The following is a 16,552-nucleotide window of genomic DNA, read 5'->3' on the forward strand; positions in this document are numbered from 1 at the left end:
ACTTAAAAAATGATATATTTAAAAGCTTGTCTGTGCCTTCTAAAATGTAATATTGTACATTTTCTATCTAAAGATTTAGGTTCTCCCTTGTGTTTTATTTTATATATTAAATATTATATAAAGTCTACAATTAAGAGGGTTTATCTACTTGTACAGGCGATTGTAGTTCTTGCGCCGGCGATCCTCTTCGAAGTTGTTGTTCCTGGCCCACTCCTTGAGGTTGCCCTTGGAGCGCAGCATGGCCGACTTGGAGTCCACGTCGCGCAGCACGAAGGGCGAAAAGCCGGCCGTGTAGTCCTGGTCCAGGGCGTTCGTCTTGGTCTTGGCCACGCGCGACGGCATCTGGCGGGGCATGGGCTGGTCCTCAAACAGGATGGGGTTCCTCGAGTGCTTGCCGCCCTGGAAGCGCGGCAGGCTCTGGTTCTTGTACTTGTTGGTTAGCGGCCGGCGCGTGTTGATGTGTATCACCTGGCGCCCGTTCTCGTCCAGACTGACGGCCACCCGTTTGAGGGTCTTGTTGCCACAGTTGGGGCAGAATACCTTGGTCATGATGCTGGTGGTCCTGTAGCAAGCGTAGCATCGCAGTATGTAGGTGCGCAGCTGCTTGATGATTCGGCCATTCAGGGCGGCCAGGTGGAGATTGAGCTGCTTGAGCACATTCTGCAGGGCGTAATCGGTGGTCATGCAGGCCACCGGCGGCACCTCGTCGGTCTCCACCTTGCCCTCCAGGGCTTTCTTGGCCTTCTTGATGTTCGAGTGCGTGATCCAGCCGTCGTCGCCAACCTCCTCTTCGAGATTTTGGCTTGGGGCTGGCTGTGGCTCGGATTCCTCTGCTTCCTCCTCTTCTGCCGGCTGCAAAACGAGGAGTTCCGACCGCTCTTGCTCCGTTTCAGCGTCGAATTCGCACTTGAGCTGCTCAAACAGCTTGTCCAGCTCCTCCTGACTGGGATCCTGGTCGAGATCCTCCTCGGCTGGTATTGGCTGGCCAGGCCGGGCTTCCTTGCCAGCTAGTTGAGCTTCGATGGCGGCTTTTACGTTGTCCTCGCCTTCCTGCTCCTCCTCTGAGCCACCCGCCTCCTCTTCCTCCTCCTCCTGGGAGTCCCCATCCTCCTCGGAGTCCTCCTCCTCTCCCTCAGGCATGTACCAGCCAACCAGCCTCTTGTTGCTGGCATCCTGCATTTCCTCGGGTTTCTCCTTGGAGGCAATGGTTTGGGCCATCACGGGCTCCGTGCGCAGGTGGTCGGTGCCCACGGTGTCTGCCTCCAGTTCGTAGGTGAGCGAGATGACCTTTAGATCGATCCCCGAGAGACTCGCATAGTCGCCCGTTCGTTTGGCGAACTCCACGCAGTGTTTGATGCTCTCGGGACGCGGCTCGCGCACCTGGAGGTCGAAGGGCAGGACGCAGAGGCGACGGATCTGGCGCTTGTTGCGCACCTCGGCCACCACATCCGGCACGGTGAGCACCTGCTCCGCGTATTCCTGGAGGGGATTGGATTTGGGATTTAGAGGGGTTCTCTATGGAAACCAGGGATGACTTACATTCAGGGGCACGGCGTTGATAAAGGCGGTGGTGTCCGCCACCAGGAACTTGATCTTTCCGCTCGTCTCGGCCATTTTCTGGAGTAATTCTTACATGAAAAACAAGGCACGCAAATAAAACAATTCAATTCAGCACGTGTCGGAAGTTTCTTAGTGATGGGGATATTTCCCGATATTCTTCACATTTATATCGTTATATCGTTGTTACGCGATGAAACGATGTTTTGCAAAACACATTTTGCCACGCAATTGATAGATTGGAATTTCAATGTTGTAAAAATACGTGTCCAATTGATCTTGTGGAAGGTATCCTACAAATATCGTACATGTTACAGAAAAAAAGCTATCGAAACGTCATGCAGTCTATTTCCTATTAGGCATTTGAACACAAGATTATACTAGTTTTTCAGGAGAACATTGATTAATTTGTTTTTTAAATGACATTTAATTTAATGGTTCCTCTGGGTGCCGAATTGAAACGCGTAATCATATATTTACTCTATAATTAAATGCGCTCATTGGCAAATTAATGATTAGATGAGAAAATTGCGCGAAGGGCTTTACTCACTTGAAATAATAGGAAAGGGCTTGAAAATCAAATTAAGGAATAAACAGCCATAGATGTACTTAAAAATATGTTCTTCTTTCTAAAATCAGGGACTGAAAAGAGCAGTTTACCTTTATTAATTTGTAAGCATTAAATTGTTACTTGCCTCTCCAAGACACGACAAAATGGGTAAAGAAAATACTTAAAAACCCAATAGGCCTTTCAAAATTAAAGTCCCAAATAGAAATCCCTGAGTTCAATCGTTTCGATAGTCGATGAAGATTGCCTGGACATCGATGAATCTTGACAGCGGCAAGTGCCACCTCTAGTTTTCAAGCCAAAAATGGCGAAGTGAATTCTTTTTTCGTCCAGTTTGCAGGCAAATTTCGAGAAGCGCTTGAATTAAACAAAAGTGAACGACTTTTTTCGCCGGACTCAGTGAAAACGCAGTGCAGCGGATCGTCCGAGTGATCCGGCAAGAGCGCGACAAGAGCAGCGAAGAGGAAACTGCAGAATGTGGGGCCATTGGCAGACGGCCACCGCCGCAGTGGCTCCGATGGGCGCACCCCCTCCGCAGCCGTCGGTGCCGCCGCCACTGCCCGACGCCCCGCCCCCACCGCCCCCCGCGGACGGGGCCTCCTCGGGAGGAGCACCCTCCGGCCAGCAGTCGGCAGGGGGAGGAGGATCTGGAGCAGCTGCCCAGAACGATAACACCACCCCCTCCGCAGCCGCCGCTGCGGGCGCAGGCTTCAACCCTTATAGCAGCGGACAGGCGACGGCGGGGGGCGCGGGGGCCGGCAACCCCTATGAGCAGTATACGGCCGCCCAGTACGCGGCCATGACCCCGGAGCAGCAGTACGCCCTGCAGCACCACTGGCACCAGTGGCAGACCTACCAGGCGGAGTACGCCAAGTGGCATGCCCAGTACGGCGAGCAGGTGAGTCCCATCTGGCAATCCTCCGCACCTGACAAACAACATAATCCTAACTAATCCCCCTTCCCCAGTACAAGCGTGAAATGGCCGCTGCTGCCGCTGTGGCCACGACTACAGGTATCCAAGGCGTCCCTGCACCCGTGGTAGCTGCTCCCTCGACAGCTCCGACTCCCGCAGTGGTAGCCCCACCGGGCCCACAGGCCTACCCTGTTGCCCAGAACTATTATCAGGCCGTCTCGGCCTCGCCGGCTCCTTCCACCACGCCGAATGCCGTGCTGGGCGCGCCACCGCTACCCGGCAAGATCATGGCCCAGCCGCAGTTGTACAACCAGCCGCCGCCGCCGCCACCCCAAAAAGGCGGCTACAATCAAAGCAATGACAACCAAGGCATGTGGTCGAGTGGACCGGGCATGCAGCAGCCGCCGCCCAACAGATATGGCGGGCAAATGAACCAGATGAACTACAATAGTGGCGGAGCAGACAACCAGGGCTATCCCAATCTACAGCAGCCGCCGCCCTCGCTGCAGAGACAGCATACTCAGCAACAGCAGCAGAATAACATGGACAACCAGTGGGGAAATAACAACCAACGCGGTGGAGGAGGCAGCAACAACAGCCGTCCTTCCTGGGAAACCAGTGATAATTCCGGGCAACAAGGTCACTGGGATGGTCCGCCGCCACAGAATGACATGAACAATCGCTGGAATGGACCGTCACAGGGCAACAGCAACAGCAATGACAGCAACAATCGCCGCTGGGATGGGTCATCAAACCAAACGCAATCTGGCGGGGATCAGCAACAGAACCGCTGGATGAGCGGACCCCCACAAAGCGATCAGAACCAGAATCGCTGGATGAGCGGACCTCCGCCTAGTTTGAACGACCAGCAGCAGGATAATCAGAATTCCCGCCAGAATCGCTGGCAGAACAATAATTCCGACATGGACGGACCACCGATGCGGAATAACAACAAGCAGAACCAATTCCAGAACAATCGAAAGAGCTGGGGGGCACCAGACGAACGAGGAGGTGGAGATGGAGATGGACACCAAAACCAGAATCCATTTATCAAGAACTCGCAGTCCGATTATGACCAGGATCAGCCGACTGGCAACAATAACAACTTCGGCCAGCGAACAGGCAACTACCAGGGAAACTATGGCAATAGTTACAATAACCAGGAGCAAGGAGGAGGAGGCAACTTTGGCAGCGGAGGAGGAAGCAACTATGGAAGCGGCGGAACAGGCAACTTTGCCGGCAGAGGTGGAGGCCAGGACAGCTTTGGTGGCCGGGGATCAGGAGGATCTGGGCCGGACAACTTTGGCAATAGCAATACTAATAGCTTCAATAACAACAATCGCCGCCAAAGCAATCGTTGGGACAACAATCGCAACCAAAACCAAAATCAGGGATATTCCGATGAGAGGGGCGGCGGAGGAGGAGGCAGTGGCGATTCTGGTTCAGGGTTCAACCAAAATCGTGGCAGTTTCAACCAGCGTAACAACTTCAACCAGCAGAATGCGCCTTACCAACATCAGTCTCAACTTCAAAATCAAAACCAGAATCGCAACCAACAGCAGGCTCCCGACCTAGACGAGGCCAGCTTCGACCGCCTGTTCGACCAGTGGGAGCAGCAGTTCGAGGACTGGAAGAGGGCCAATGCCAATCATCCGGATCGTGATGAGTACCGCCGCTACGAGGAGGAGTTCGAGAAGCAGCGTCGTCGCATTGCCGAACGAAGGGAGCAAATGCGCCGACGTCGCCAGCAGCAAATGGGTGGCTTGACAGGATCTGGCTCGTTAACAGACATACCGAAAGAAGCTTCAGTTGCCGGGGCATCCAAGCCCGAGGAGCAGGAGTCAAACGAGGATGCATTCGGCGGAGTCCAAGGCAATTTCGGTGACCAGGGACCACCCGCACCGGGTCCTGGCCCTGGCCCTGGACCCAATTTCGGTGATCAGGATAGAGGACCCCCCTTCGGACAGGGCAACAGACAACCGGGACATCCGGGTCATTTTGCGAATGAGAATCGCGCCTTTGAAAGCTCCGGAGTTCCTGGATTCAGGGGCAACCACGGTCCGCCACCAGGATTGCAGAACAAATACCAAACCGCCCAGAAAGCCATCCAGGACAAACAGCTAGGCCCAGAGGAGGGCAAGGGAAACCAAGCCAAGCCATCGGGACCACCGGCTCCACCGGCTCCAATTTTAAATCCGATTGTTGCCCAGAAACCAGCAGTGCCAGCTCCCCCAGTAGCTCCACCCATCGGTCCTGTTCATCCGGCCTCCCTGCCGCCACCCGAAGCTCCAACTCCGCCAGTGGTTCCTGCCCCGCCGGTGGCTCCACCAACGCAGCCTCCTCCGATCTCCACCAATCTCGGCAAGCGGCGCCAAACACCTGTTCCTGCTCCAACTCCCGCTAAGCAGGTCAAGGAGGAGGAGCCCATATTCACGATTTCCCTGGACGACGACGACGACGAGGATGAGGTTGAACCGCCGGCAGCCGACACGCCCATGGGCAGCATCTTCAAAAAAAGCGATGGCATCCCGGGTCTGGATTTGGTGGCCGATGGCGGTGGCAAGAACTCAGCCTCGGTCTTCGATGTGGGGCTCGGGGATTCCGAGCCAGCAGCAGCGCCTGCCGCCCCTGCTAACCAGTCGGGCCCCCCGACCGCCAACAAGAGCAACGAATCGCTGAGCAACGTGCTTAAGGACCCGAACTTCTTCAACAATCTTACCCAGGCGGTGGCCAATGTCCAGGAGCGCGAGCAGCGCGATCGCCAGGAGCAGCAGCAGCAGCATGAGCAGGATCCGAATCCGGAAACGGGAACGGATGGTCGTCCCCTGTCCTTCGCCGAGTGGCAGCGCAAGAAAAATGGTGGCAACGATAACAAGTCGCAGGATTCCCGCGATTCGATGAGCCCCAGTGGCAGTGACAAACCAGATAACAGTGGACCATCCAGTGGATTTGGTCCCGGGCAGGCTCAAGGTGCAGGTCCAGGTGCCGGTGGTACCAATGCTCGTTCTCGTCCAAATTCTGGGCCTGGTCCTGGTCCAAACGATGGGCAGCGTTTCGACAACTTTGGACCGAACCAAGTCCCGGGTAGCAACTTCATTGACTTTGAAGGCAATGGACCCGGTCCCGACTTTGGGCCACCAGGCAGGAACTTTGGTCCCAACGGTCCAGGACCACGTGGCCCCAATTTCGGGCCTAACTTTGGCCCCGGGGGACCTCCTTATGGGCCCAATGGCCCCGGAGGACCACCGTTCGGCCCCAAGTTCAGACACAATGGCCCCAACTTCGGGCCGAACTTTGGCCCGAATTTCGGACCAGGTCCAGGCCCACGTAACTTCGGACCTCGTGGACCCAACGGTCCTTTCGGTGGTCCCCGGCGCGACGACTTCGGTGGCCCACCGTTCGGCGGTCCAGGACCCAACTTCGGACCAGGCGGGCCACAAGGACCCAATTCACGGGGATTCAACAACGGTGGACAAAACAGTGATAACCCCTTCCGCCGGCAGGGCGGAGGACCAGGTCCCAGTTTCGCCGACGATGATCTTGGCGCAGGACCACCAAGAGGCCCCAGGAATTTCCCGAACCGCAACAGTTTCGGCGGAAATCAAGGAGGACAGAACAATCGGAAGAACTGGAATGACGGGTATGTGTCCTTAGTCCGTTTCTAAGTTCTTCACCTTGATCAAATCGATTTTTCAATACGTATATTTAATACCTATATATGGAACGTTATATCTTGACAAAAATGGGGGAAAGGGGGAAGAGTCTTTCCCCCTTTATACTCTTTTGGAATCCAATATCAATTGTCTGATTGTCTGAAAAAGATATGGCAGCATTATCTTTTCAAGTTTTGTGGATCGTATAATCTGCAAATCAGTTCAACTATATAATAATAGCGTGAAATTTAATTAGGGCTGCATGATTACAAACATTTATCTGAAAGGCTCCCTTTTTGTTTTGGTAAATAACAGGACCTATATGCAATTGCAGTTCTTTTTATAAGAGTTTATATCTATAATATACCCATGTGATAATGGAACCCAAGCGTTTTATAGAAATAAACGTATGTTTGTCCGACTTTACTACAGATGGAGTTCGAAAATGTAATATACTTTCGAATCAGCTCGCTTCCGATGACTATATAAAAATTTTTCTTATGATATCCGTGAAATTCCGTTTTAAGTTCAAGTTCTTCGATAAAAATCTTCCGATTTCATTCCGCTCAATTCCCCTTTTCCCACTTTTGTCCTCTTTCTATTGCTCTATCTGTATTGATTCATCCAATTTTATGTAGTTAACTTGCGCAGGCCATTTTCTAGTTATCGTTAATGCTGGAATTTCGATTCCAACCCCGTTTTTTCTTCTTCTCTTCTACTTCTATGCAATACTGATACATACTGAAAAAACGTATAATTTAAAAAATGTTACCAAACAAAAAAACCAACAAAAAACCGCTGGTATTGATGGTTGGCGATGCCCCCGATACATATATGATATATGTATATATTTCTATATACGTACACCCACCGATCTGTGTGTCTGATCCGATCCATTGTCTGAGCAGCAAGAAAAGGGGGCGTTAAAAACCTCCGACAACAACAGCAGCAGAGCAGGAACTGAGCTCTGAACTCTTGAATCCGGGATCTGATTAGGAGACAGACTTTTAGGCGCGGCTTTCTATATCGAATGGGCAGACGATAGCCCCCTCTGAAAAAAAATATATCCATAATCTGTCATCAGATCGCAGGGTCCAGAAGCCAGAACATACCTATATTTAGAAATTAAGGATACACACATCTGCCAGATCCACAGAGAACAAAAATGAAATCGAAAAAACAACATTACTGGGAATAATTTTGCTGCTCGAAATATCAAACGATTTTTACTTATTTTGACCTCCTATAACACACAAAAATAGCCCAATTTTTGACCTCAAAACTTCTTTTCCTGAGCTTTATACCTTTTCATTTTGACGCGATTGATTAATTTTTCCAGTTAATTTTCCCTGATTATGAAAGCAATGATTAAGTCTTGTTTGGTGGAAAATATAATACGTTTATAGCGCGAAGTTATATGAGTCGTATATGTTAAATATATACCATGGAATTAATATCAATAAAGGAAGATAAAACGAAGAGTAATGTTTTTGGGGAAAAATGAACTATATAAAAAAAGAAATCATAGTAAGTTTTGGATTTTGTCCGTCTGTGCATTAATCTTTTGTTATTTTCCAATCTACTCTCCATAACTCCGATTGCTAAATACTGGTTCTGGTTAGTTTTAAATATTATATTTAATCATTTATAAGACATCTTCGCGATTATGTATCAAGATATGTTTCAAATATACTAAAAAAGATACACTATTTTTTTTTACTGGTATCTACTATTGGTTTTTAAAAAATCCAATAAGATCTTTGACTTGAGAAATGCACTAATTAAGGTTTTGATTTAAAAAAAAATTATTATTCCTCTGTTTCTGGCTTTGTCCGTTTATATTGGTTCGATTTTAGGGAACTGTTGTAATCTATAAAATTTAGATATCGATTGTTTAAACATTTTAAATTATTTAATTAAGCCCATTAATATCAAAAGTAAAATTTCTTGTCCGATATATGCCTTTAAATCCATTAACGATATCTTTTGTCCGATTAATATTGAAATACAATTTTCCTTTGAAGTTTAACTTAAGAGTTAAATAGATTTTATAAAAATAAAAAAAATATTTTCATATTTATTTGTTTTTTTTTAAATAATAACTATTGTGGTCCGTTGTCATTATAAAATCAATTTATAATTTGTATATAAATTATAGGTGTTCTAATCCTTTTAAATGCACTTTCAACTTAGTAAGAAATATTAACAATATCCGATTTATACTTTGTCCGACTCTTCTGGCTTCTTACACTATGCCAAAATCTTTCAAATAAATAGGGTTTTGTGTGGGCATTATGCTAAATTTGAAGAGATATTTATGCCTTGCCCAGAGATGCTACTTGCACATAAACAAAACTGCATTGCTAGTCTAAGTTTAGGGCCAAAATATATACGTATGTATATCTCTATTAATGCTCGTCTGCAATTTTCGGGCAGTGGGACATGTAGATTGTGCACCCGCCCCTAAGTCCCTTGCCACGCCCCCTTTCTTAACTCACAAAAAAAAACAAAAACTATTTTAGTAAATTTCAACCCAAGTAAAAGTTCAAGTGTTTTTCTTTTGGTTTTTAAACATTGAAAACCTCTAAACAAAATTAAAAACTATAAAATAAAAAATCGAAAATATATATAAAACAAATAAAACAACTGCAAAAAATGCTTCCAAAAACGAAAACCAACAAACGTAACAAAAAAATTGTATACTAAAAACGCCCATGGTGTGTTCCACCCGCCACCTCCACCTCCCACAAAAAAAATTCAATACAAAATCCAAAGGCCGGAGCAACAGCAGCAACCATTCCCCCACCAAAACGAGCCCATCTATCGACCGATGAAGGTATTCGACTATTCCAACAACCAACCAGCCGCCAAGGTGATCGATTATGGCCACAAGTCGGGCGATGGAAACCCCATCGAGGGGCCTTCCGGCCCATCTCCTGCCGATAGAATTCCGGAATTCAGAGCCGTGAAGACCTTTGAGTATGGCCACTCCTCGTTTTCGGGACCGAATCGCATGGGAATACCAGGAGGAATGGGCATGGGAATGGGAGGAGGTCCAAATCAAGGAATGACAGGTTGCGGCCCTAATAGGGGGATGACGGGAGGACCCGGAGGAGGCCCAGGAGCTCCCAATAGCAAGCGAAAGAACAAAAAAAGAAACAGACAAAAGAAGGAGGAGCGATTGCAGTTCCAGCAAAATCCGCAGTTGCAATCAAATTCGTTTGACGAATGCAACTCCTCGAATCCCGGACAGGATGAGGTAAGTGGTCAGCCGAGTGAAAGCCCCGATCTTGGTCTCTAATCCTGCCAACGATTCTCCCACCAGCAGCAGCAGGAGCAGCAACAACAGCAGCAGGACCAGGATGAGTTCCAGGATCACGGGGATGAGTTCCCACCAAATGAAGGCAATGATCTTGAGGATATTTCCGATGGAGAAGAGTAAGTAGCTAACCGCTGCATCGGTTGCAATCAGCTTAGAGCTTTTTCAAGATAACTGAACTATTCATTTTGTTCATTTTCCCCTAGCAATTTAACCCCACTGGATGGCGAGGATGACAATGAGGGACTGCCACCGCCGCCGCCGATCGGCAGATGGAATCAGGGAAATGTCCAGGAGCCCTTCAATCAAGGCCCTTTTAATATCTTTCCCGGCCAGTCATTTGGCGGCGGAATGGAAAGATCGGCTCCGCCGCCGCCAACCATGTCGCTTTTCCCCTCGGCAGCCAATGCCAATGACAACATTCCCACTCCGGTGACGGCTCCCCACCTAGAGATGTCCGTGCCGACCAACGAGAATCGCAACACCATCTCCGTGGACGAGGTGCTCTTGAATCCCGGTCGCCAGACCCGTCCCAAGCGCATCTGCATCATTCTGCGTGGTCCTCCTGGCTGCGGCAAATCGCATGTGGCGCGTCTCATCAAGGAAAAGGAACTGGAGATGGGCGGCGCCAATCCGCGCATCCTCAGCATAGATGACTACTTCATCATCGAGAACGACTACGTGGAGAAGTGTCCCAAGACTGGCAAGAAGGTGAGCTAATCGAACATTTAGTCATAAAAAATATATTCAAATTTTGCATCGATTACAGATACCCAAAAAGGAGATACTGTACGAGTACGATGACGCCATGGAGGAGACCTACATGCAATATCTCATCAAATCGTTCAAAAGGACGCTCAGTGATAATCTGTACGATTTTATAATAGTGGACTGCAACAACAACTCGCTGCGCACGCTGAATGAATTTTATTGCCACGCCAAAGACTCGAATTTTGTGGTGGGTCAAGAAATCGATATCACTTGCAAGGATATGTGTTTACTTCTCGTTCTATAGCCCTACATCGTGGACCTGCACTGCGATCTGGAGACGTGCCTGGGCAGGAACTCGCACCAGCGCACCGAGAACGAGATCCAAGTGGTGCTGGACAACTGGTGCAACACACCGCTGCAATACATTAAGCTGGACGTGAGCACGCTGCTTGAGAACGTGGTCGAGATGGAGGATGTGGAGGACATGGCTACGGTAACTATGCAATAAGCGGCCATGTCGCCGCGGAGCACAGGAGCTGGTGGAGGAGCTGGCGGAGCTCCTGGACCGGCCAGTGGGTCGTTGGTCAGTCCGGAGTCTCCGACTTCAGTCATGATTGCTCTTTAAGCGATAAATAGGGACGAAAATACCTTCAAATTCAGACCTGGCCGGGCCAAGTTCTTTCGAAAACAACAAACAGAAAACGCAATGCAAACGATATGATATCGCAATTCTAGACTAAGTTCTTAACTGGATTCGAATCTCTATATATACCTACTATATATACATTTTATGACATGCAATATGTGCACCTCTAGTCACCCTAGTCTAAGAAACAATTACGAACAACCTACATTAAGCTTTAAGTAAAGGCAACTCTGCAAGCTGGTTGAAGCGAACGTTTTGTTGATTTATGGCGGCTTCGTCTCACTTTCAGGACGATAATGCCTGCGCCGACGATGGGGAGACTGCGGGAGCATCCGAGGATGCGGCTGTCGAGGAGACGGACGACAGCAACAGCGGCGACGCCTCCAATGACGTAAGTGTAAACCGTGATTGCATCGACTGATTGGGTTCATTTTGAGCCACATGACGGAGGGGTTTAATGGGTTTACGATTGAATTCAATTAGTGCAATTAGTGTTTGAGAGTAAAATGGATACTCGAAATCCAATTTGAAATACAAATGTTGTAGCATGTGTAATACTTATAATGTTGTCATGTTAAACTTATGTATACTTTGTATCCTGAAAGGTGTACTTATAAACGTGTGTTATTCCCATGATACTAACATAGTATTTGTTTCTAATATGTTCCTATCCTTATAAAAGGAGCCTTCTTTCACATAAACCGTCAATATGTTATTTGTTTTGTTTTAATAAGAAATGTATTGTAGCACTTTGGCCTATTAGTTTACTCTTTTACATTGACTAATATGATTTCATGATAATGCTTTTACTTTAAAGGAACAAGTATTTGTCTTAAACATATTGATAAAATGTTTCAGTAAAATTTAGTTGAAAGTATTTATTATACGTTTTATCTTTATTTAGTCACATTATGCTCCCTGAATTAGTCCAGTCAGTCGCTAGAAACGTAGAAACAGGAGATTGGTGGCCAAATGGGCCTGGGTATCGGTAAATATTCCTCTAAATTTTCCTGAAATTCTCCCATTGCACTCTTTACTTAATCCGGATCCCAATCGTGCGTTCTGCGTTTCGCGTGCTCCAGTGCGGCTTCCTGAAAAGCAAATGGGAATGTGACACCACCGAGGAGAACCTGGGTGAGTCCCTATCATCTAGGCTTTGGTTTTTACCTTCAACTAACTGAATTCACTATTTCAGCCCGCTTGGATGGCACCAAGCGTCTGATGCAGAACCGCCGGACCGCCAGCATGGCCGACTATCTCCAGCTGGAGGATTGGGAACCACCCAGAACCTCGGCGAATGGCAAGAAGCGCGTGAGTAGAATTTAACTAGCTTTTGGGGGAAACGTTTCTTTATAATCGAGGGTTAATATCAGGCAAGGTAGTTTTGAAGAACTTTTCACCTGGAAGAGAAAAGGATAGCTAGCTATATTGCTATCTCTGTTGCTTACAGAAGGTTTAGATAAATAAACGTTACTAATATTATTGATGTTTTCTGTATATAATATTACTTCAACACAAAATTATAGTTTGTTATGTTATTGTATATGTTTTTTTTTGTGTTTTATTGCAATCTGTATTGTTATAACTTATTTGGAGAGTTTGGATAAAGATTTGTACTTATAATTTTCTTTTATTATGGATTTACTAGATCGTAAAGAAATAACCTACTGTAATAATATGTTTTAATATTTTAAGAAGAATTTATATACTGTATTTGTGTATTTGTCCGGAACATCCATATCGCTGCCGAGTCCTCAATCTCAAGCTCAAACCCCTCCAGTCCACCTCAGGCTCCTTTAAAACCTGAGATTATGGACCTGGTAAGGCTAAAACGCTCCCTACGTCGCAGATTTATGAGATCTCAAGATCCTGTCGACAAAAGTGCATATCGACGAGCGGAGGATGATCTTAAAAAGCTTCTTTATGAAACCAAACAGAAATATTTTGATGAGCTGCTCCTGAATGCTGACCCCACCAAACCTTACGGCTTTAACCTCTGGAAATGCACACGGAATATGAAACGACAGCCCCTACGAAAGATCCCCATAAAGAAATCTGATGACACATGGTGCAGGTCCGACTCGGAAATTTCTTTAGCTTTTGCAGACGAACTTGAAAAACGCTTCCAGCCATTTGAACTTGCGAGCCGCGAGGATGTTGAAGAAACTCTTGCCTTCCTTGATGCCCCTTCCCCGAATGCCTTACCGATCCAACACGTAAGCCCAGAAGAAGTTTGTCTCCATATCCAAAAGCTACATCCTAGAAAAGCGCCGGGCTTTGATGGCATCGATAGCAGAATTGCCAAGGCTTTGCCTAAAAAGGGAATCCTGTTCCATGTTCTCCTGTTCAACTCAATGCTACGTATCCACCACTTTCCCTCTCAATGGAAGTGTTCTGTGATAACGATGATACCAAAACCAGGAAAACCGGAGAACCTTGTCCAGTCTTACCGACCGTTAAGCTTGCTACCCACATTCTCTAAAATATTCGAAAGAATATTTCTTAGCAGAATCATGGGAGTAAGAAGCGTGCAGGATGCCATTCCCGACCACCAGTTTGGTTTTAGGCATCATCATGGAACCCCAGAGCAAGCACATCGAGTTGTCCAGCATATCTTAGATGCTTTTGAAAACAAGCAATACACGCAAGCAAGATGGCTTACTTTATAAGTTGAAGTCCCTACTCCCGACTAGCCATTTCCTCCTACTAAAATCATACCTGCTTGACCGAAGTTTCATGGTCGAGGTGAGGGGGAAAGGTCAAGAATCAGAATCGTTCGAGCTGGCGTTCCTCAGGGAAGCGTTCTGGGCCCCGTTTTGTACACTCTGTTCACTTCAGATCTGCCGTGTCCTAACAAGCCGGGCACGATTCTGGCTACATACGCTGACGACACTGCCTTTATTGCGAACGCCTCTTGCCCAATCGAAGCGTCAAGGATTACCCAGGAACATATCCATAAATGGAAGAAAGTCGCAACACTGCAATTTCACCTTGAGAGGAAAGATCCTTCCCAGAGTAGAGCTTCTCGACATCACCATCCCACAATCACCCCATGCGCAATATTTGGGTTTGATCCTGGACAAGCGGCTCACCTGGAAGCAGCACACTACCAAAATAGCAGCTACATGTAGAGCTAAGCTGAGAAAACTCAACTGGTTGCTTAAGCCAACGAGCAAGCTGAGCCTTGGCAATAAAGTTTTGCTGTTCAAAACAATTGTGGTGCCCTCGATGACATATTGCATCCAACTATGGGGCATGGCCTCCGACTCGAACGTAACGAAAGTCCAAAGGGTCCAAAACCGTGCGCTGCGAATGATTGCAGACGCGCCGTGGTACGTCAGGAATGACGCCCTAACAACTGACCTTCATGTTCCCTCAGTCAGGGAGCAGATAAACCGGCACTCTAGTCGGTACAATGATCGCCTTACTGCACACATAAACCACCTAGCAGCTTCCTTGGCCCACCCAAGGACTAGAAGAAGACTGAAGCGAAGGCACCCCGGTGATCTCTGGACAAGAGGACTTCAGATCTCTCGAGTCCTAAGTCAATAAAATTGTTTTTGTTCAATTATTGTAAATATTGTTAATCACCTTTTCTGTTATGTTTCCATGTTAACTATTTCTGTTCGTACACAACGTTTTATAGCCATTAGGTTGCCTGATCAACGTTAGATAAATGAATTTGTTATTGTTTGTTTGTGTTACCAAAATATATGTGTAGGAATTTTATAATTCTTTTGCAATTTTTTTTGTTAATCTGATCGGTTATTATAGCTAAAAATACTACAATATGCCGAATATTTTAATCATTGTAGAATAATTTTTTAACGAAAGAAACGTTTCTTACGGTCATTATTTTTTTAACATAAAATCCTTTACCGAAATCCCTACGACATCTTTCAGGTCCGTTGGGCGGACATCGAGGAGAAGCGCTCGCAGGAGAAGATGCGAGCCATCGGTTTTGTGGTGGGCCAGACCGACTGGAACCGCATGATGGACCCCAATGCGGGCAGTCGGGCCCTGAACAAAACCAAATATATCGAGCGCATCAAGCGTCGCTAGATGACAATTACAAACATGCAACAGATAAAAAAAAAAACACGGAAAAAACAGTGAAAAAACTCGCAGCATTTCCACCAACCAAAAACACAGACCATTTCCACATGTACGGGTCGCACCGTGCGGTAACAAAAGGCTCAAAGACCCCGAATTACGATTAATCATCTATCATTCAGACGCTATCAGTATAATTTCGCAACCATCAGTCATTTTAGGCGCTGCATTTACAAAACGAATTTTCAATTTCGTTGCCCACACGAACATCCGATCGCGATTCAGATCCTAGCAAAATATATTAAATATGGGTGTATTTTAATTGTAAATTAAACCAATTCGCCTTTAAAACCGAATGATGCATCCAATTTTTTTTAGTTTGAAAAATATATAATTGATATACGTGAATTTACATTATTTTGATTTACTGTGCCAGTTGGCGGGTTCATTGAACCCCGACTGCCTTCTCTGTTTTCTGGGTGACAGCTGTCTCTGTTGCTCTGTAAACAACCATTGACAGCTGTTCGCCCGGGGGGCGTGGCCGGGGGCGGAGTGGGCTGGGCTCTCGGATGCTGTGTGGTGTGTGCAGTGTGTGTGCACCTCGCATGCTTGCCAAGGTGAATTACAGATGACAGCTCCAGGCAGAGTTGCACAACATGCGGCGCACTTGGAGGTGGGACTGGGCGGGATCAGGGGGTGGATGTCGGTGGACGAGGCGCAGGATCAGGGGGAGTTGGAGCGCCACCAGCAGCAGTAGTCACCAATGGCTCGCATCCACTCCAAGCACCCGAGCCCATTGACAGTCAGTGCTGGTTGAAGTCTGAAAGATAGCCAAGGAATGTATGGAAAAAAAAGTGAACAGAAAAGTGCTTGTAAATCAAAAACAGTGCATATATATGTGAATCTTAAATAAAATGCCAGTACTTTCGATGACTAAAAATGGTTTTTATTAATATTCTTTTTGCGGAATTAAAGTTTTTGAGAACTTTAAGGGTTTGAGTTAATGCTTACACAACCCAGTTAAAAATTATTATTTTTCAAATTATTATTTTAACAAGTGGGGCATTAGTTATGTCATAATTGCCTTTTAAGTTAGTTTTACAAAAATGTATTATTGTTTAGTATTGGCTCG

General features: G+C 46.8%; 2 protein-coding genes across 7 annotated transcripts; one reads left to right on the top strand and one right to left on the bottom strand.

Moving 5' to 3' along the window:
• Positions 1 to 59: 59 nt before the first annotated feature.
• LOC108015382 (RNA-binding protein NOB1) lies at positions 60 to 1,700 on the bottom strand. Its single transcript, XM_017081801.4, has 2 exons — positions 1,540 to 1,700; positions 60 to 1,479 (listed from the first exon to the last, which is right to left on the bottom strand). Exons 1-2 carry the CDS (start codon positions 1,612 to 1,614, stop codon positions 145 to 147), a joined length of 1,410 nt encoding a protein of 469 aa, XP_016937290.3. The 5' UTR covers positions 1,615 to 1,700; the 3' UTR covers positions 60 to 144.
• A 716-nt stretch (positions 1,701 to 2,416) lies between these two features.
• Positions 2,417 to 15,828, top strand: ZAP3. Of its 6 annotated transcripts, none has more exons than XM_017081177.4 (11): positions 2,417 to 3,023; positions 3,092 to 6,678; positions 9,467 to 9,950; positions 10,017 to 10,129; positions 10,217 to 10,721; positions 10,780 to 10,968; positions 11,026 to 11,214; positions 11,657 to 11,758; positions 12,450 to 12,501; positions 12,563 to 12,678; positions 15,271 to 15,828. In XM_017081177.4, the coding sequence occupies exons 1-11, from the start codon at positions 2,601 to 2,603 to the stop codon at positions 15,427 to 15,429; spliced, it is 5,919 nt and encodes a 1,972-aa protein (XP_016936666.4). In that variant the 5' UTR covers positions 2,417 to 2,600; the 3' UTR covers positions 15,430 to 15,828. The 6 variants fall into 6 exon arrangements, 5 of the variants coding, with proteins under 5 accessions (XP_016936666.4, XP_036676855.3, XP_036676856.3 ...); XM_036820960.3 differs by having other exon boundaries at positions 10,020 to 10,129; XM_036820961.3 differs by lacking the exons at positions 12,450 to 12,501; positions 12,563 to 12,678; positions 15,271 to 15,828 and adding an exon at positions 12,272 to 12,322.
• Positions 15,829 to 16,552: the final 724 nt, after the last annotated feature.

Source organism: Drosophila suzukii, chromosome X (genome assembly GCF_043229965.1).
Source record: "Drosophila suzukii chromosome X, CBGP_Dsuzu_IsoJpt1.0, whole genome shotgun sequence".
NCBI lineage: Eukaryota > Metazoa > Arthropoda > Insecta > Diptera > Drosophilidae > Drosophila > Drosophila suzukii.